The sequence below is a fragment of the Pseudophryne corroboree genome, chromosome 2 (assembly GCF_028390025.1).
Source record: "Pseudophryne corroboree isolate aPseCor3 chromosome 2, aPseCor3.hap2, whole genome shotgun sequence".
Lineage (NCBI taxonomy): Eukaryota > Metazoa > Chordata > Amphibia > Anura > Myobatrachidae > Pseudophryne > Pseudophryne corroboree.
In genome coordinates, this window is record NC_086445.1 from 753,581,251 (window position 1) to 753,602,408 (window position 21,158).

Here is a 21,158-nt window from a genome sequence, read left to right on the forward strand (position 1 = left end):
AGCTGATGTAATAAAACTTTCGGCGGCTCCGGAGTCGAGTAGTGCAGGGATGAGAAGAGAGGAAGAAGGAAGCTCCAGGTGGGTTAACAAGACTGACTGTTTCTTGGCAAGTAATTCTGAGAATTCTCCTAGCTTGACCTCTCCGGCACAAGCTAGGAGCGGGCGTTTTCCGGACGTTGGCTACAAGATTTAACAAAATGATCAGATGCACCACAGTACAGGCATAAGTTCCCTTGTCGCCGTCTCTGACATTCCTCGTTGGAAAGACGGGAACGATTGATCTGCATGGGTTCCTCAGTAGTTGGAGTTGATGGTGTTGGTGGAGGAACGACTCGAGGCCTGGGACGATCTGACCGTGATTTCTTCATACAGCGTTCTCTGTATCTTAAGTCTAATTTATTGCATAGGGAAATTAACTTATCCAACTTATCAGGTACGTCCTGAGTCGCGAGGTCATCTTTGATCTTCTCGGAGAGACCGCTCCAGAAAGCTGCGATGAGAGCCTCCTCATTCCAGTTTAGTTCAGAGGAGAGAGTACGAAACTGGATCACGTACTGACTGACCGTACGCGTGCCCTGACGCAGGCGCAGGATCTCCAATGAGGCAGCAGAAGTCCTGCCCGGTTCGTCGAAGATTCTTTGAAAGGCGGCTACAAACTCTGAGTAGTTAGACAGGATTGGATCCGACCTCTCCCACAATGGTGACGCCCATTCCAACTCTTGCCCAGTAAGTAAAGAAATTATATAGGCTACCTTGGTTCGTGCTGATGGGAAACTGGCCGACTGTAGTTTGAACTGAATTTCACACTGGGTAAGAAACCCACGGCATTGCTTTGGATTCCCATTGAATTTACTGGGAGATGGCAAATGCAACCGTGGAAGTGGGCCTGGCACAGGAGGAAGCGGAACCGGAGGTGCTAATGTGGGAGCAGCTGTAGGAACTTGAGGAGCCGTCATGGCAACACAGAGAGAATCGAGACGTTCGGACATACTCTGCATGAACTGCACAATTTGAGATTGTGTGGCCTCCTGCTTACTTAAGCGAGACCAGATATCTGCGGTTGAATCTCCTCCTGAGGCCTGATCACCCGTCGAATCCATTGGGCCAGTGCTTACTGTCACGTCTAGCAAAGTTTGGGGATCCGGCAGTTGAGACTTGCCCAAGGAGGTAGCAGGCTGGGGAAGAACAAAATGAGGGGGTTGGATATAGTTCCTTTACATGGGATACGGAGCAATGAAGGATGTAGGCGGAGTTTGAGAGTCAATGGAAAGTATTTATTATGTACAGAAAACTGAGGTTGATGAACGGTGACTTGAGAACGTGGTCGTAGACAAAGAACTGTGGAACTGTGGGTGAGAGTAAAACGAGGCTGAAGACAAGAACCGTGGACTGCGACTTATGAGATGAAACTGCGGTAGAGGAGCTGAGAACTGTGGACGGTAGTTTGGGTCGTGACTGAAGACTGAGAACTGTAGACTGTGGCTTGAAAGATGAAGCTGGAGATAACGAACTGAGGACTGTGAATGGTGGTTCGAGGACTTGGCTGGAAGCAAGAATCTGCGGACTGTGGCTTGGAGGATGAGGCAAGAGACCCGGGGTCGTCCGTGCCCAAAGGGTCTTACTGAACCGGGTTTTCCAAGAGCGTCTCCACGGGCAGCAGCAGGCTAGGAACAGGAAAACTGCAGCAGCAACTGAGAACTGGCAAAGCAGGGTTAGAAGTACCAGAATACAGCAGGAATCCTGGGAGCACAGGCTAAAGCACCTACAACAGGGTTGTAACTTGAAGCACTGGCATCCCTGTCCTAAACCAGCCCCCTTTTATAGGAAGAAGTCTCCCTGGATTGGCTGGAAAACTAGGAACGGGAATGATGTCAGAAACTTGGTCTCCAACATGGCGGCGCCCAGTAATGCAGACCTTTTCTGACAACATGCTGCTCACTGCCCCTGGTCTCCTAGGCAACGGCTTAGCGAGAGCGAGCTGCTGCAGCGGCGTCCCGCCGCCACGAGCGGACCCCCTCAACGCCATTACCGCTGCCTGTACCCTTGAACCCAGCGCCGCAGCCCTCCACCGCCGCTGCCCGCCCGCCCGTAAAGTCCGCCCCGCGGCCCCAGCGTTCCGGTAAGACCCCGGACGCTGACAAATTAGATTGCAGATTGAACACACCCAAATCTAACTCTCTCTGCACATGTTAAATCTGCCTCCCCTGCAGTGCACATGGTTTTGCCCAATTGCTAACAAAATTCCTGCTGCGATCAACTTGGAATTACCCCCATTATCCAACATGGTGACCCCCAAGTCACATTATGACATGCAGTGTGCCAAGTTCATATTATGTCACATTAAAGCACCCCCAGTTCATATTACGCCACACTATAGTGCCTCCACTTCATATTGTGCACATTACAGATTCCCAGTTGAAATTATGAAACATTATAATGCCCTCTATTTCATTTTATACCACATTACAGTGAGCAAGTAAAGGGGCATAACTAGATATACTGAAGCCCCCAAGCCAAAGGTTTGTAATAGCCCCTGCATTTCACCCAAAGTGGGCCCCTCTCAGCTCTGGGCCCCATAGCAGCTGCACTCCCTGCACCTATGGTAGCTACGCCCTTGCTTGTCCCCTATTGCAGGTGTTAGCAGGACTCCTGGGACAGAACTGATTAACTTTACAACAGCGGATGCACCACAGAGCTCTGTTGGAAGAACAGTGGTCAAACTTGGATCCTGCTGGGAACCACACAGGTGCTGCTTTACATACAGGCGCTCCTTCAGGGCTTGGAGCCCAGATGCAGGCATTTCCATTGCCTCCTGGGAGTTACGCCCCTGTCCTCCTGGCATGTAATATGAAGGTAATTCTGTCTGGGTGCGTCATGGACATAAATCACAGTATACTCCCCCTACCAGCTGATTTGGGTTGTTTCTCTGTGATTTTTCTTTCACACTAATATGATGTATTCACAGTCAACACAGTAAGATATTAATAATATGACAGTAATGTGACTAACATAACCTTCTATCATACATGAATCTGCTGCTTGGGTGTAAACGTGGAGGGAGAAGTACACATAGTCATGTTGGTTTATTCTGCAGGGAGGACTACAAAATCTAGTGCTCCTCAACATGTGAGGGCTCTGAAAGCTACAGTCAGGTATACCAAGCAATGGGAAAAATATAATGTTCAGGATGAAGTATTACTATACTCAATAGTTTTGATGCCTTTTCCATTGACTGATTTCCCCAGGTTGTTCTAGCTACAGTGTACTAAATATATCGATACATAGGTTTCAATCTTTGTCCAACTTCCAATCAATGCAGGCAATGCAGTATATTGGTAGAATCAAAACAGACCTGTTTGCACTGCTTCCATCTTTAGATGTGTTCTTCTGTGTTGTGTCAATGAGGAGGTTTTCCAGTTTGTATGCGCAAATTAGAAATTTGTCAAATAGTTCTTCTGTGTTCTGTCAATGAAGAGGTTCTCCAGTTTGTACGCCCAAATAAGAAATTTGTCAAATAAAAAAAATAAAAAAACATTTTCCCCAGACGATATTTGTGCAGTATCGATTTGCAAGTAATTATCCAGTATCGATCCAAAAGATCATTGTTCATCAAACATCAATCATTCATACCTAGTCTGGGTTTAAAAGGACTCTGTGCTTTCTCACATAGGTATATGTCATTCACATACTAAACCCTATGGCAGTGGTTCCCAAACTTTTTTGAATCACGGCTCCCTAGAATATCAGAATTTTTTTCAGGCACCCCTAGGCCAAATATTTCTTATTGAGAAATTGAGAAAGAAATATTACATTAAGTAGATCACGTTTATATGTCATCCTTAGGGTCAGTTGTGTGGTGAGGGACAAGATTTGCTGCTGTTTGGCCACATATTTTATGACTGGCAGCCACCAGCACTGGTTTTGCCTATTATATTGACCATGAATAATTTGAATTGGTCCTGGACCACCAACCCAGGGCACCCCTGCAAGTGTCCCGAGGCACCCCAGGGAGCCACGGCACACAGTTTGGGAACCTCTGCCCTATGGGGTAAATGTGATAGAAAAGGCATCAGTGACTTTCCGTCAAGTCTGCTCGATGCTTTAAAGGGCAAACTCACATCGTGCAAGCTATTACATTTACCTTTTCATCTTTCAAGACGCTGTTTGTTCAGCTAAAGAGCGCTAGTGATTCCAATATCCCATAGAACAGTAGGTACAATACCTAGGTACGCCCTCATTTGCATTATTATTTGTACCCCAAACAGTTGCAAAGCACAACATTTATAATGAATATAACTGCTATTAGATAAAATGTTTAGATGTAGCTATAACTAAAAGTAATACATTTTGCTACAAATAGGATTTATTTAAAAAAAGATGCAAAAATAGAATGAATTGAATATATTACAAATTATTTTATTGGTTTTTTTTAAAAGCTATTTTATCATTCAAAATTAAGGTTTTATGCTTTGACAAAGGCTACAGGCTTCAGGTTGGTCTCTGGAAAGCATCAGAGTTCTCAGTGACTGGGCTACATGCATTGTGAATGGAAATACTATGGGAGTGGGAGGAATAAAGTACTGCAATACCAGCCTTGGTGGATTTTATACCTTTTTATTTATTTATTTCAAATCAGATCCGATGATGTAACCACATGTTACTGCTGTTTAATTGCTGGAAAAGCTCACTGTACTGACAATGGCAATACCAAGGGCCAGATTAACAATGGGGCCCTCCACATAAAAAGAGGTCCATCATCATGACAGCATGAAGATGACCAGCCACTAGCTGGCCACATGGTCGGACATAAATTTTAAATATTAAATTGTATTTCTATTTTCCAAACAAAATTATACAATTATTGCACTTTTGGGACTGATAGTGTATAGGGGTCTACATGGCACTGGATACACCCACACAGCCCTGGTCACACCCTCTCTGCTTCTCAAAATAGGCCCTTAAACAAGTTCAGCCCCAAGCCCATGAAGCCCTTAATCCAGCCCTGGCTTTACCAATGAGATGGCCTCAGGTCACATCTAGGGGTTGCCCCTCTCACTCTAGTATAGATCCTGTAGAAGTTTTACCGTAGGCATGATTGCATTAAAAATATGCTGCAGTTGCACACTCCTCTTTTCTTGTGTCTTAAATTACCCCCACTAACTATCTCTTTTCCACTTGGTTCATCCTTGGGCACAAAGTCTCTTTCATTTTCTCCCCAGTGTTTTCTCCGCGGTGTGCAGAGAATGGTGGTGTCATCATTGTGTTGCAACCCCTGTCATAGGGGGAATACTAGACTCTTTAGGGAGTTAAGGAGATTACCACTATTTCAGTGAGTCTCCTTGACATTTAGGTAGTATGGGCCATGATGGCAGAACATTACTATATGCACCTTCAGTCACAGTTTAAGGTGGTTCATGGTATGTCTGGTTGTTAGGGAACTCCAGCTCAATTGTGTAAGACCCCTAGAGGGTCTTCTGCCTATTTCAGCCACCCACTGTTCCCTTAGTGTATGCCATACACACCGGTACTTAGGTGACCACCAGGACTTAAACCTCTAGCAGTAGGGGCTTACTCAATTGGCTTAAGACTGCAAGATTATTGTTATCTGGAGTGGTAACTGCAGGCAAAACCAGAATGGTACGGAAACAGTTAACATGAGATTTGACTGTGGAATACTAGAAGTGTTCAGGATAGATACTGAAGCTAAGTATAGCAGGGATCTCTCAGCATAGTGATAAGCAGACTATAGATGTTTATTTTACCATTAGAGAGTAATGTGAGTTCTGGAGTCCAGCACAATACTTTAGCAAAGATGAGAAGCAGCTGATGGATGAATACACAGATCATAACCAGTACTTGCTGTTGGTAAGGAATGCCCACAGTAATTAAGATATATTCAGTACTTTATTCAGGCAGCAGAGATAAAGTATAACACAGGAACTCACAGTTGACATCCAAAGCATTAAGTATGCAGAGTTTACATAGCAGTCTAATACGAGGATTGTAGTGAGTAATTAGCCAGGAATGCCATCAGGCACAGGTGGGATCCACAGTTAAAGTATATGCATAAACACAGAGCAAATACTAAAGCATCAAGAACAAGGTGTTATCGTTCAGTCACTAAACTCTAGAGTCTTTAGGTACTCAGCAGGGCTAGGCAAGGCAAGACAAAGGAGTGGTATCAGGCACAGGAAACAGGAGTTCAGGAACTCAGAACCTATCACCGGCCAGCTGTGCAGGGCTGGCTGCCTTTTATCAGGAGCAGGGACCAATGGTGCCAGCTGCTAGACAACAGCCGGGACCAAAGAACAGAGCAGCCAGCGGAGTCCCAGTTACCTGGCAACTGCCCCTGCAGTCAATGTGACGTGGTGTCTGGCCAGCTAGAAATAGCTGGGACCCACAAAAGGATGAGCTGTGGAGGTGGCTTACAAAACAGGTGCATCTGTTCATTGTGGAGAGCAGATCTACTCTGCACAGGGCCTTGCACAGATTTTGGGACTAGTGGCTGGAGTTTGGGGAGCTGTGGGAGCATTGGCAGCCCATGGTCAGTGATTCTGTGAGGTGTATTTAAAAGTCTTCAAATGCCCACCACACTTGTCAAGGGAGCAGAATTATGAGGCTTGGATAGGCTGCTAGACCACACCACTTGGGACCATTGATGTGATCTCAAGCAGTGGGCCTGGAGCACTCCCAAATGGCTACCATGCCACCATTAGTGAATAAAAAAAAGCAACCTCACAAAAGACCTCACATCTATCTATCTATCTATCTATCTATCTATCTATCTATCTATCTATCTATCTATCTATCTATCTATTTATCTGTCTACCTTCATATAAACATATAGAACAGCTTCAAGTTGAGTTCTGTTGATTTTTCTGAAAAAAATCAGAATATGTCTTTGCATAGGAAAAGATTCATGACATGGACTAAAATATTTTTTGGATGTAGTAACTTTTTGAACATATACATGACAGCAATTGCCAGCTGACATAAGAAAAGAAATACTGCACTGTAATAATATAAACAGTAATGTGTATGTTTGATACTACGGTTAAATGTCTCAAGTTTACACATTATGTACAAATATCTGATATATCATGTATGTTAATTTTAACAGGTAGCATCTCGAGTGGAGTTGACAGCTGAGGACTGTAAATTGATTGATCATATAGTCACTGCCTATCAAAAGTATGGCATCCCGCTAGATGACCACACATTGTGTGTAAGTAATTATTGTTGTATTGGTTTATTATATATACTTATTTTACCAGAAAACTACAATCTCAAATACAGAAAAATGATTTAATTCTATGAATTTAAGGACAACGCTTTGTGGTACATACTGGCATAAAAATTTAAGACTGCACTCAACGTGAAAACAGCCACAAGACATCCATCACCAGGCTCAGCATAACAGTAATTCAACTGATTTTAACTTCTCAGGGCCTATTTCAGATCCGATCGCAGCAGCAAATTTGTTAGGTAATGGACAAAACCATGTGCATTGCAGGGGAGGCAGATATAACATGTGCAGAGATAGGGTGTGGTGTGTTCAAACTGAAATCTAAATTGCAGTGTAAGAATAAAGCAGCCAGTATTTACCCTGCACAGAAACAAAATAACCCACCCAAATCTCTCTCTCTCTCTCTGCACATGTTATATTTGCCTCCCCTGCAGTGCACATGGGCCCTCATTCCGAGTTGTTCGCTCGCAAGGCGATTTTAGCAGAGTTACACACGCTAAGCCGCCGCCTACTGGGAGTGAATCTTAGCTTCTTAAAATTGCGAACGATGTATTCGCAATATTGCGATTACAAACTACTTAGCAGTTTCAGAGTAGCTTCAGACTTACTCGGCATCTGCGATCAGTTCAGTACTTGTCGTTCCTGGTTTGACGTCACAAACACACCCAGCATTCGCCCAGACACTCCTCCGTTTCTCCAGCCACTCCTGCGTTTTTTCCGGAAACGGTAGCGTTTTCATCCACACGCCCATAAAACGCCGTGTTTCCGCCCAGTAACACCCATTTCCTGTCAATCACATTACGTTCGCCGGAGCGAAGAAAAAGCCGTGAGTAAAAAAACTATCTTCATAGCAAAATTACTTGGCGCAGTCGCAGTGCGAACATTGCGCATGCGTACTAAGCAGAAAAACGCTGCGATGCGAAGAAAATTACCGAGCGAACGACTCGGAATGAGGGCCTATCTTCATAGCAAAATTACTTGACGCAGTCGCAGTGCGAACATTGCGCATGCGTACTAAGCAGAAAAACGCTGCGATGCGAAGAAAATTACCGAGCGAACGACTCGGAATGAGGGCCATGGTTTTGCCCATTAGCTAACAAATTTGCTGTTGCGATCAGATCTGAATTAGGCCCTCAAACAGCACATACTATACCATGCAAAATGTATTAATAGGGTTGTTAACACATAGAAGTCAACTCTGTTTTGCTTGTGTTGGAGTTCCAAACTGGGAGCAATGTCTTCTCTGAAATACATATAATAACAATATTTAATATGGATTCCATTTAAGAGTCACCGATAAGCTATTTATTTTCAATATATTAAAATATAATATAATATAATATAAATGAAACAACTATTATTAAATTGAACACCTTTAGTTATATTTTACATTATAAAACCCAATTAGCTAATTAAAGCTCTTATTGGATATATTTAAACGGGTGGTCTTCAGTATGCCGACTGTCGGGATCCCGGCACACAGTATACCGGTGCCGGAATCCCGACAGCCGGCATACCGACACATTTTCTCCCTCGTGGGGGTCCACGACCCCCCTGAAGGGAGAATAAAATAGCGTGGCACGCGTAGCACGCCACGTGCCCGCAAGGGGCTAATTTGCGCTCACCACGCTGTTGGTATGCCGACGGTTGGGCTCCTGGCGCCGGTATGCTGGTCACCGGGAGCCCGGCCACCGGCATACCGTACTACACCCATTTTGTTGCAACACTACCCAGTTATACATTTATAAGTCTTAAGGGGATACACACTAGGCGATTTCAGCCTAAAAAATAAACGGTAACGACATAAATGTCGTTATCGTTTATTTTTAGGCTTATAACATCCAGTGTGTATGGGGTCAATATTGGTGACCGATGAACGATGCACGCTCCGCACTCCATTCATCGATTACCAATATTGAGCAGACATGCAGCTCAACCCATCAATGTCGGGCGAAGCTGCATGTTCGGGAATACCGGCGGTGATGTCACTGAACATTATCGTTGAATGATAACGTTCATCATTGAATGATATATTATTGTTCAATGATATAGTCGTCCATTGCCGGCATTCCAGAATCGGGTAGTGTGTAGCCGCCTTTAGTATAGGTTTCTTGGACATCTTTAATCTAGACACAGTTAATGCACTCTGTCTATAGCTTCACCCATTTATATGGTCACTGACCTTCTCAGTTGCTCTAATATACTCATGAGGCTGATGCAGTGTGGAATATCTGTTTACTTAGCTAATCTTACATATAGTTGGGCTGTGCATGCTCAGAAAATGAGTGCGCCCAAATATGTGAATGTAGAGTCACATGAATTTTGACACTTACGACCGTAAAGGCAGAATAAAGGTGTGAAGGGGTGTAGGTTAAGTTCAATAATGGTGTGTTCTGATTATATAATACTTTATACAGGCAGGTACAAGTACACATTGTTGGTGATGACTTGTAGCAGACTAGATGCATATGCTACCCCCACACACAGAAGTAGACAATTGGTAATATGTGCAAAAATACAAAATATTCCATGTTCATTTGCTTTTAGTAAAGCACTGCAGATCCATCGACCCATAATGTACAGAAGGTGGTGCATTATTCCGTAAAATATCAATTAATAATAAACCTGTCCGGAGTACAGATATTTTCGATAAACACATATATATGTACTGTGTTAATAGAAATGTGTGTTAATGGGCGGGGATAACGAGAAGCGGTGAAGATACCGCTGCACGGGTTCCTGGCGATCACGATACCGATGTCGGGATCCCGCATAGCGGTACAATGTCGGCAGACTTTTCTCCCTCTATGGGTGTCCACGACACCCATAAAGTGGAGAACATAACCTGTGGAGAGCGCACTGAGCCACCGCGCCAGCAGCGTACCAAGTGCAGTGAGCCCGCAAGGAGCTTGCTAGCGCTCGCCCCACTACCGGCGTCCTGGTGGCTGGGATGCCGCTGTCGGTATACTGATGGTCGGCATCCCGGCCATTAGTATTACATACATTACATACTGATTCCAGGATAACTAGCTGGGACTTAGCTATACCAGGATACAATTTATTTAGGAAGGATAGAATAGGAAGAATAGGAGGAGGGGTAGCAATGTATGTGAAAAAAAGCATAAATGCTACTTTAATACAAAATATTGAAGCCAAAACTGAGGCCCTTTGGGTCACCATAGAAACTGGGAAGAAGGACATTATTCGCATTGGGGTGATCTATAGACCACCATGCCAGGGGCAGGATTTGGACAGGAACCTATTGCTGGACATCTCTAAAATGGCTTAAAAGGGAGAAGTCATAATCATGGGAGACTTTACTTTACCTGATGTAAATTGGGAGGGGTCTTTTGCAAGTTCAGCTACAAGTGGCAAATTTCTACATTCCTTACAGGGAGCATCTCTCAAGCAATTGGTGAGGGAGCCCACTCGCAAAGACTCAATATTAGATCTAATTCTTACAAATGGTGATAGGATATCTGATATATATGTGGGTGAGCACCTGGGATCCAGTGATCATCAAGCAGTATGGTTTAGTATAAAGACAGGATCCAACTCCTGTCACACAAAAACAAAAGGTGTTGGATTTTAGAAATGCTGACTTTGCAAAAATGGGGAGATGTTTAAGTGATTCATTGGCAGACTGGAGGAACTTGGAAGGAGTGCAGGAGAGGTGGAAAAAACTGAAAAGTGCAATACTAAGTGCAGCAGACCTTTGTATCAAAATGGTTAGGAAAAGCACCAGGAAAAGGAAGCCAGTGTGGTTCACAAAAGAAGTATCAACTAGTGTGAAAGCAAAAAAGATGGCTTTTAGGAAATACAAACAGACTCAAAATAGTAACGACAAAGAGGTGTATCTGGACAGACGGAAGGATGCTAAGAAAGTGATCAGATGTGCAAAGGCAGAAGCTGAGGAGAAAATGGCCCAGTCAGTAGATAAAGGGGGCAAAACTTTTTTTAAGTATATAAGTGAAAGGAGAAAATCAAATGGAGGAATAATAAGACTTAAGACAGAGAGTGAGCATTTGGTGGAGGGAGACAAGGCAATAGCAGATCACCTAAATAATTATTTTTGCTCAGTATTTACTACAGAAGAAGGGATGGGGCCACAGTTAAGTTGCAAGGACATTCATAAAAATAAGGTAGATGAAAATACATTTACAGAGGAGAAGGTCCTAACAGAACTTTCAAAACTAAAAGTGGAAAAATCAATGGGACCAGATGGGATACACCCAAGGATACTCAAAGAGCTAAAAGATGTGCTGGTTACACCTTTAACAGAATTATTTAACCAGTCACGAAATACAGGTGCTATTCCAGAGGACTGGAAAAGAGCAAATGTAGTTCCACTGCACAAAAGTGGAAGCAAGGAAGAAGCAAGTAACTACTGACCAGTAAGCCTTATATCAGTAGGGAAAGTAATGGAAAAACTAATAAAAGAAGAGTAGTGGAATATCTTAAATCAAACAACTTACAGGATCCAAAACAGCATGGATTTACTGGTGGGAGATCATGCCAAACAAATCTTATTGACTTTTTTGACTCTGTGATGAAAATAATAGATCAAGGGGGAGCTGTAGATGTAGCATATCTAGACTTTAGTAAGGCATCTGACACTGTCCCACATCGCAGACTGCTAAATCAACTTGAAAGCCTGGGGGTGGATTATAAATCAGCTAAATGGATAAGAACCTGGTTGCAGGATAGGAAACAGACAGTCGTAGTTAATGGAGTGCAATCTATGGAGGGAAATGTTACCAGTGGAGTACCCCAGGGATCTGTACTTGGTCCAGTTCTCTTTAATATCTTTGTTGGTGACATTGCAGATGGTATTGAAGGGAAGATATGCCTTTTTGCAGATGATGCAAAGATATGCAACAGGGTAGACACACCGGGAGGGGTAAAACAAATGATTAATGACCTAGGTAGGCTTGAGAAATGGTCAAGAATGTGGCAACTACAGTTTAATGCTAAAAAATGCAAAATCATGCACTTGGGTCTCAAAAACCCAAAGGCTAAGTATAGTATCAAGGGTACTATAATGGAAACTACTGAGGAGGAAAGATATTTAGGAGTCATTATTTCAAGTGACTTGAAGGCAGGAAAGCAATGCAACAAAGCAATGAGAAAGGCAAGTCAGGTGCTTGGTTGCATAGGGAGAGGAATCAGTAGCAGGAAAAAAGAAGTGATAATGCCACTGTATAGGTCATTGGTACGGCCCCATCTGGAATACTGTGTCCAGTTCTGGAGACCCTATCTCCAGAAGGATATAAATACATTAGAGAGTGTACAAAGAAGGGCAACTAAAATGGTGCATGGCCTACATCACAAAACTTACCCGGAAAGGCTAAAAGATCTTAACATGTATAGTTTGGAGGAGAGAAGGGAAAGGGGGGACATGATAGAAACTTTCAAATATATCAAGGGTCTTAACAAAGTTCAGGAGGGAAACATTCTTCAAAGGAAAAGAAGTATTAGAACTCGAGGGCATACATTGAGACTGGAGGGGGGGAGGTTCAGGGGAAATTTAAGGAAAAATTACTTCACAGAAAGGGTAGTGGATAAGTGGAATAGCCTCCCATCAGAGGTGGTAGAGGCTAAGACTGTAGGGCAATTTAAACATGCTTGGGACATGCATATGAATATCCTTACAAAGAATTAAGGTTAAAAAAGGGTTGAGATTGCCTAAAGAATAAAATAAAAAAGGGGCAGACTAGATGGGCCAAGTGGTTCTTATCTGTCGTCAAATTCTATGTTTCTATGTTTCTAACTAGTACAATATGATACAGTTATTTCATACTGGCCTGCAGAGCCGGCCATAGGCATAGGCAAACTAGGCAATTGCCTAGGGCATTTGATATGCCTAGGGGCATCATCAGCTTCTGCTGATTAAAATGATATGCGGCATGCCTATATTCTGTATGTAGCATTTCATATGCAGATGCAGCCACAGTCTCACACAGTATATTGGCATGCTGCATATCAGTTTAATCAGCAGAAGCTGCTTGTGCATCCTAGCCACATAGCAATGCAAATAAGATGCATTTTCATTAAAAAAAAAGGTGCCCGACGTTAGCATTGATGCAAGATTTGTGAGGACACATCTGTATCCAAGCAGAGGCAGAGGTCACAGTGTTAGTGGAAGTGTGAGTGCTGTGTGCATGTGAGTGGGTTGGTTGTGCAGTAGTGTTCAGAATATGTGTAAGGAGCATTGTGTGTGTCATGTAAAAATGCATTAATAATGTGCAACATATGTGTAAAGGGCCACTATGTGTGTCATTATGTGTATAAGGGCATTAATAATGTGCGGCATATGTGTAACAGGGTACTACTGTATGTGTGTCATTATGTGTATAGGGGCACTAATAATGTGCAGCAAATGTGTAGGGGGCACTATGTGTGTCATTATGTGTATAAGGGCATTAATAATGTGTGGCATATGTGTAAGGGGCATTATGTGTAAAAGGGCATTAATAAAGGTTGTCATAATGTGTAAGATGCATTATGTTTATAAGGACATTAATGTGTCTCATATGTGGAAGGGGCATTACTGTGTGGAATTGTGTATAAATGCATTACTAATGTGTGGCATTATGTGTATAAGGTGCTCTACTATGTGGCGTTGCATATAGAAAGGGCACTACTGTGTCGTCTAATGTGAATAAAGAGCAATAAGGTGTGGTGTAATGTGAATAAGGAGCAATTCAGTGTGATGTAATGTGAGTAAGGGGCTCTACTGTGAGGAGTAACGTTTATAAGGTAAAGTGATACTACTGTGGGATGTAATATGAATTATGGACACTATCGCAAGATAAAATGTGAATAAAGTTGCAGTACTGTGTGGCGTAATTGGAATTGGGGTTACTATTGTGTGGCCATGCCCCTTCCCAGCAAGAAGATGCCCCTTTTTGGGCTGTGCGTCAAATGTGCGAACTGTTCCTATTTAAAATATAGGGGGTACAAGGACTGCTATGGGTGAGGGGTGATGGTGCTGGGAAAGAGGTGCAAGGTCAGAGGCAGAACCAGCGGTGGTGCTAGGGGGCACCAGCAAAATCTTGCCTAGGGCATCATATTGGTTAGGGCCGGCTCTGCTGGCCTGTCATCAGGTGACACATTCGCTGGAAAACCCTAGTATATCAGTTGATTATCTTTATATCAGTATAGCAAAAAGAACAAAAAATCTTTGGTAACATTAAATCTCGTCAATAGATTTTTTAGATAACAGTGCTTCCAATTATCAAATTACCCCAAAAATGATGAACGGTACTGTTATAGTGGGGAATTCAATTAGCAGTGGTAATTTACCGCAGGCTAATTGATTCCCCCGCTGCTATTCAATTAGCACCATAGGCAGCCCAAGGATGCAATTAACAGATTAAAGCCTGTATTCGGATGCAGTGAACCCGTTAATGCATAGGTCTGTGAACTTATCCCGGATTCTCTGTGTTAATGCCCGAAAATAGTTAATCTTACAGGCAAAAAAAAGGGGCTCTAACTGAATAGCCCTGGGCATTAAAGCCAGCGGCTACCACCCTTTTTCACACATATTAAATTAACAGGTCTAATTGAATTCCCTCACAGAATTATGCTTGTTTTAAGTAAATGTAAAAAAAAATTCAGTAATGAATGCAAACTATGTTTTTCCAATTTTGCTTAGCTAGAAGAATCAGCAAATCCAGAAGAGATATTCTACCATATCTCTGAAGCAGCTGTAATGCACGTGCAAGCCCTGGTGGAATTTACGAAGAGACTCCCAGGTATCAGATTACCACTGTGATTGTTCAACCTGCGTTGTTAATAGCCTCTTGCAAGTATAGTCACAGTCAAATCAAGATCTCTGAAGCTCAAATCTTAAAATAGGCATACACTGTACAATTATCTAACATATCCGCCAGATCTGGCTGGTTGAAATGAAAATCTGGTAATGGATGAGAGCAAATGACAATCAACCATTTTGCTCTCAAACACTGGAAAACAGACGAAACTGTTGTTCATACAAATTGATTAAATCCATTTTCTGCTTTCTATAATGTTTATGGGGGCCTATTCATTATTACTAAAAATGGCCGTTACACATGCATAAATGCTCATTCCCTCCAGTTTTATGTAATCGGTCATTCAATATTAGGGGTCCGCTAGGCCCCTATATGTGAAGACTCTGGATGATCCTTATTAAAAGCTGTACTTGATTGTGCCCATTTAATTTTCTCTAGGGTTAAGAAATTACAACTCAAGACATTTATAGAATACCTCCCCCCCAAATAATTTAAATTGTAAAGGACAAATAGTAAACCAAATTTCAAGAATTTATTGTTTTTCTATTGCTTTAAACTATTCACATTTTGTTAAATCATGAGTGTATGTCAGAGATTACAAAGCATGATATACTAATATACAATAAGGATACTAAAAGTCACTAAGTACTGTGATCATATATAGATACGTACAATGTTACTGGCTGATTGCTTTTATACTATTTTCCAACAATGGACGTATCTGGAAATAAACATGTATCCTTTTAAAAAAATAAGCACTTATACACTGTAATATCATGATTCTATACAAATTGAAAACTAGAAACCAGCATTACATTTTTTTTTCAGAAACTGTCTGATGTTATTGTATATATTCTTTTTACAGGATTTGAAATGTTGGATCATGATGACCAGATTGCTCTTCTCAAGGGATCCACTGTTGAAGCTATGTTCTTGCGTTCAGCACAAATATACAATCAACAAGCAACAGGATGTTCATTGCCAGAAAATGATGGTAAATTACTCTGTAAGAAATATTATGAAGATATATACAGAGATTCTAGACAGATGCTTTTGGAACTCTTCAGGAGTTTCACCAACACTTCAGTTTAATTCTATTATAACTCTTCACTTCATTGGACCAAATCACCCCAAATCACTCCCCTCTCCCCCCTTCCCGCCCCACACCACCACCACCACCACCTCCTTGGCTATTTTTATGCATAAAGAGCCTAATTCAGATGTGGTTGTTCTTGCTTCTGCTGTTGCTATCTTTTGCGATACGCAATTGCGATTATATGCCAATATGGGCAGAATCTAACCTTGCCCAATGCTCTCGCATCATTTCTGACCAACAGCATATAAACGGTACCATCATCGCAAATCGGAACATGTTATAGAGTCTGAATGCAGACTGAGCTGCTCTCCCAGGGTGCAGAAGCTCTTCAGTAGCAAGTAAGATCGCAACTGCTAATTTATAGATGCCAAGAAAACATAACACACCTGCATTCGGTTAACCACTCCCTATTACCACCTCCAAACGCTGTCTTCCTGTCACTCACTCCGCTACTAATACTTTGTTGTGACTGCTATAACAATTCAATTTGATCATATGCATGTGCAGTAAGAAAACATTCACGAATTTGCGTACAGTAACCACCCTGCAACCACATTTGAATCAGGCCCAAAGTTGGAAAATTAATCAATCTACTTTTAAACTAAATTAAATAAACACACTCATGTCAGTCCACCTGTCATCAAGAAGTGAAGCAGACAAATTAATAGGCTGACGAGTGTCTGTTTACTATGATTTGTGTATTTGTCGTAGGTGAAGATGTATCAAACTTTGGAGAGAGATACATTGGAGAGAGATTATGTGGAGATTTATTAAATCTTGAAGAGAGGTACACTAGAGAGATATAAAGTACCGACCAATCAGCTTCTGTCATTTTTCTAGCACAACCTGTACAATGACAGTTAGAAGCTAGTTGGTACTTTTTTTTTCTCCACTTTACCTCTATCCAAGCTTTGATGCAACTACACCATAGTGTAATGTTTAGTGAGGGCATATTGACACAACTGTGGACTATGCAGGGTTGGATGTAAGGAAAATTACATCTTTCTCCATGCATATCTTTTGCACCTACTATAGGGTACGTAGGATACCCCTTTCACACCACTCAAATAACCCGGTATCGACCTGGCATATTGCCGGGTCGACGCGGGTCAGTGTGAAAGGGCCAAGGTCGAATGCCCGAGTCGACTGACCCAGTAATTCAACCGCGGGAATAAAGCAGTGTTATTACCAGGTTGAAAACCGGGTCAGTGGCAGCGTGAACAGGTACCTGGGTCGATGCGACCTGGGACCCTTTCACTACATAGGGAGAGGTGGCGCGGAGATGAGCTCATCTCCCAGCGCTGCCCCCGCTGCCAGCTCCACCCCCCACCGCTATGGCAACCGACCCGGCAAAATTGCTGGGTCGGGAAGCCTGCTATTATGGTCCAATGGCGGATCCCATCAGGGAAGGACCCGTTTCCAATTCCCGGGTGGGATCGGCATTGGCGATGCGAAAGAGGTATGAGTGACAATGATGATGATGACTAGTAAAAACCAACCGTATACTCTACGAGGTGAATATACACATATTTCTTTGCTTGTTGTATGGGTCCAAGTCTACATCAGGCCCACTACCGTAGGTGAAAATAAAATAGTTGTAAGGGGGAAGGAGATAGTTGACAAAGTATGTCTCCTCAATACTGAATAGCAGCATTGTAATTTGTCATTCATATTTTAAGAAAAACTTAATATGTATAAACATAATTTTATTCCTCAAGGCAACACATATTTATATTTTAACAGATATTTATTAAGTGCACACATATTGTGCATCACTTTAAGAAAAATATTTCAGTCATTCAAATCAGTCCCTGCCCCAGTTTACAATCTATTCACTACAATGTCTACACTAGGACTATATTTTGCTAGTTAACAAATCAGTATATTTTTTGAGAGTGGGATGCAAACAGAGCATCTGGAGAAAACATAAGCATATGACCTAATCCCCATAGAGAGGGGAAAGAAAAAGAGACCAGCTACAATTTGGTTGCACACAACCCAATTAATAATGTTAAAATACAATCTTTATTTTGGATTAATAAATCCCCTAGCTTAATATAAAGTGATGGCCAAATGGCAAAATGTCATGCAAGTACAGTTATATATGAGTCAATTTTTATTAGTCGGACTAAAACGGTCCATTTATTAGGAATTTCAAGCAAAGTATTAAAAATAAAAGGAATATGTGAAAAAGTAAGAAAATATTGTGAATAAAGATTTAAAAACAAAAGCAGATGTGTTGTTTCTTAAGTGTCATTTTAGTGTATTTTATTCACTCATGCAAAAACGAACTTATTAATTATATCAGGTACTGTAACGGTACCAATTGTATATAACAACCCGTGATAATTATGCAGACTTCAATATTGCATGGTGCTGAGAAGTGTATCTTTATAGGAATAAAGGAATAAATCTCTCTGCACATTCTAAATCTGCCCCTTTTAGTGCACCATAGTTTTGCGCCTTTCTTTATTTGCTCCTAATCCTAGCAACTTAAATTTCTGCAAAGCTGCTGGTGCAGACTTTGCATTTTGGTAAAACAATTTCACCAGTATAGCATGCTCTTGGAAATTTTACGTAATTTTGAATTTAAGACAAAATGAAAAAGATTGTGAGGATATTGTTTACTGTAAATAGTGATAAAAGGGATGATATGTGAAAGATAATTTGCATATCTGATAGTTTACATGTACAAAGTCACCCCCTGGTGGTGATTTTTTTAAACTTTTTTTTTTCTTGCCATGAATTTTCTTCCCATGGCCTCATTAAGATGTACTGGAAATTTGGTGACATAGATACATTCCCTATCACACAAACATGCACACTAGGGGGACGGAGATAAAGTACCAACCAACCATGGCAGTTAGGAGCTGATTGCCTGGTACTTTATCTCTGTCCATTCTACCTCTTTCCAAGGCTTAGTAAATAGACCCCTATGTCACCTATATCTCCTTTCTGGACTTCTCGAGGACAGGAAAAATCAGAATGCTTTGAAGTATGGGGCTCACTTTGACCACAGGCAAAAGGTATAATGGATGAAGACATGCACAGTGCCAATACATACGTTTTAATAAAGTAGGCTTCCTGCTTTATTGTATAACACAAATCCATACTGTTTGAGTTATGCATCTTGCAATACATGAGCAAGTGATGAAGAAGTATTTTTCATTTATTTACAAAACTCAAGAAACATGTGACACATAACAATGTCATTTTATTTTCTAGGACTTGCAAGATACCAAAGCCATGCAGCCGAATATTACCACATTCAGGATTTTGACAGATGCCCGCTCTATTCTCTAGAAACTACTCCTCGACAAACTGTTCAAGCATTCAATACAGGTTTGGTGTCCTTTCTTGTGTTTTAAATCTGTTTATATACTTACACATACAGGATGACCATGATTGTAGAGTGCCATATAGGTGACTATATATATTCCCCATATAGGTAGGTGACTTTTTGCACTAAATGTTTTTTTTTGCTCAAAATCCTTCTTCAAATGCTCTGATTAGTCTCCCTACAGAATTTGGTGACATTCTGGTTTTTAGATTGAGATACAGATGGCTATGAATAGGGGAAGTTTAATTATGGCCACATTGAATATTATTACAGATAAATTTTTGGAATATCAAGCACTGTAAATATATATAACATTTAGGGGTATATTCAATTGACGTCGAAAGCTGCCGTCTGTTGTAAAGACTGCAGTTTTTGACTTTTTTTTAGGTCGGAAGTTCCAACCTATTCAGTATTTTCGACAAGTTGAGGTATTCGACTTGTCGAAAAGCACGTGGATCGGCGGAATAGCTGCCGATCCACATGCTAGTGTCGTTGGCCCCCTTTTCGACCATCTCAGTCCAACATAAAAAAATGTTGGACTGAGATGTGGGACCCAGAGGAGGAGTGGTGGGAGAGCCGCAGGGAGACGGGGGGCAGCCACGGGCATATAGGGGAGATCAGCGAAGCAGTAGCGCTGCAGCAGGATGTCACACAGCCGCGTCGCTCACGGCAGCTTCCACCCGGCTCCCGCAAGTGAGGTCACGCTTGCTGGAGCCGGGTGGACACTGCCGTGAGGTCGGTCGGCTGTGTGACATCCTCCTACAGCGCTACTGTAGCGCTGATCTCCTCCGTCTGCTGCCGGCTGTCCCCGCTGGTCTCCCCGCGGCTCCCCCCCCATCTCCTCCTCTGGGTCACTCATCTCAATTCGACTTGAAAAAGTCGAATTGAGATGAGATTGAATAGGGGTTGTCGGATCCATTCCGACAAATACATGTCGGAATGGATCCAACGCTAATTGAATATAGCCCATAGAGTTCTAAGTAATTCAGAAAGTAGGAATTTCTATAAAAGAGAAAATATAATCTTAACAATTTCTGCCTCATACAGTATGACCTTCTATTTTATATATTTTAATTATATAAGAAGAGACTTATTGGGAATCATAGATAAAACCCTGTGATTTCCATGTGGATTTAACTGCATTGCAGGTGTATTCTATTCCTGTGACTTTGGCTGAATTAGGACATTTGAGTGCAAAACAATGGCCCTCATTCCGAGATGATCGTAGCTAACATGCGGGGGGACGCCCAGCACAGGGCTAGTCAGCCCCGCATTTCAGTGCCGCCCCCCCCCCCCCCCGCGCAGAAGTGCAAAGGCATCGCACAGCGGCGATGCCTTTGCACTTCCAGAGTAGCTCCCGGCCAGCGCACCTTTAGCATGCTGGCCAAGAGCTACTCATCGCTCCCCGACCCGAAGTGGCTGCGTAAGACATCATGCAGCCGCTGCGGCCCACTCCCTGTACGGTCCGGCCACGCCTGCATTGGCCGGACCACGCACACGAAACGTCGGCCAAACGCCGCCGTTCTGCTCCATCCCGCCCAGCGACCGCCTCTGCCTGTCAATCAGGCAGAGGCGATCGCAGCCCCGCTACGGCCTTCGGCCGTCTGGCATGCGCCGTCACACTACGGCGCAGGCGCAGTGGGTACCCGTTCGCTCGGCTGTGATAAAAAGCAGCGAGCAAATGGGTCAGAAAGAACCCCA

The 21,158-nt window shown here is 42.5% G+C and overlaps 1 protein-coding gene across 5 annotated transcripts in view; it reads left to right on the plus strand.

Annotated features, from left to right (window-relative positions):
* The window catches only part of LOC135047335 (bile acid receptor-like), a 116,030-nt gene that overhangs the window by 88,553 nt on the left and 6,319 nt on the right, over window positions 1–21,158 (plus strand). For all 5 annotated transcript variants that reach the window (XM_063955441.1, XM_063955442.1, XM_063955445.1 and 2 more), the window contains 4 exons: window positions 7,121–7,225; window positions 14,904–15,003; window positions 15,887–16,015; window positions 19,343–19,459. In XM_063955441.1, coding sequence (XP_063811511.1) covers window positions 7,121–7,225; window positions 14,904–15,003; window positions 15,887–16,015; window positions 19,343–19,459 — 451 coding nt within the window. The remainder of the gene's footprint in view (window positions 1–7,120; window positions 7,226–14,903; window positions 15,004–15,886; window positions 16,016–19,342; window positions 19,460–21,158) is intronic.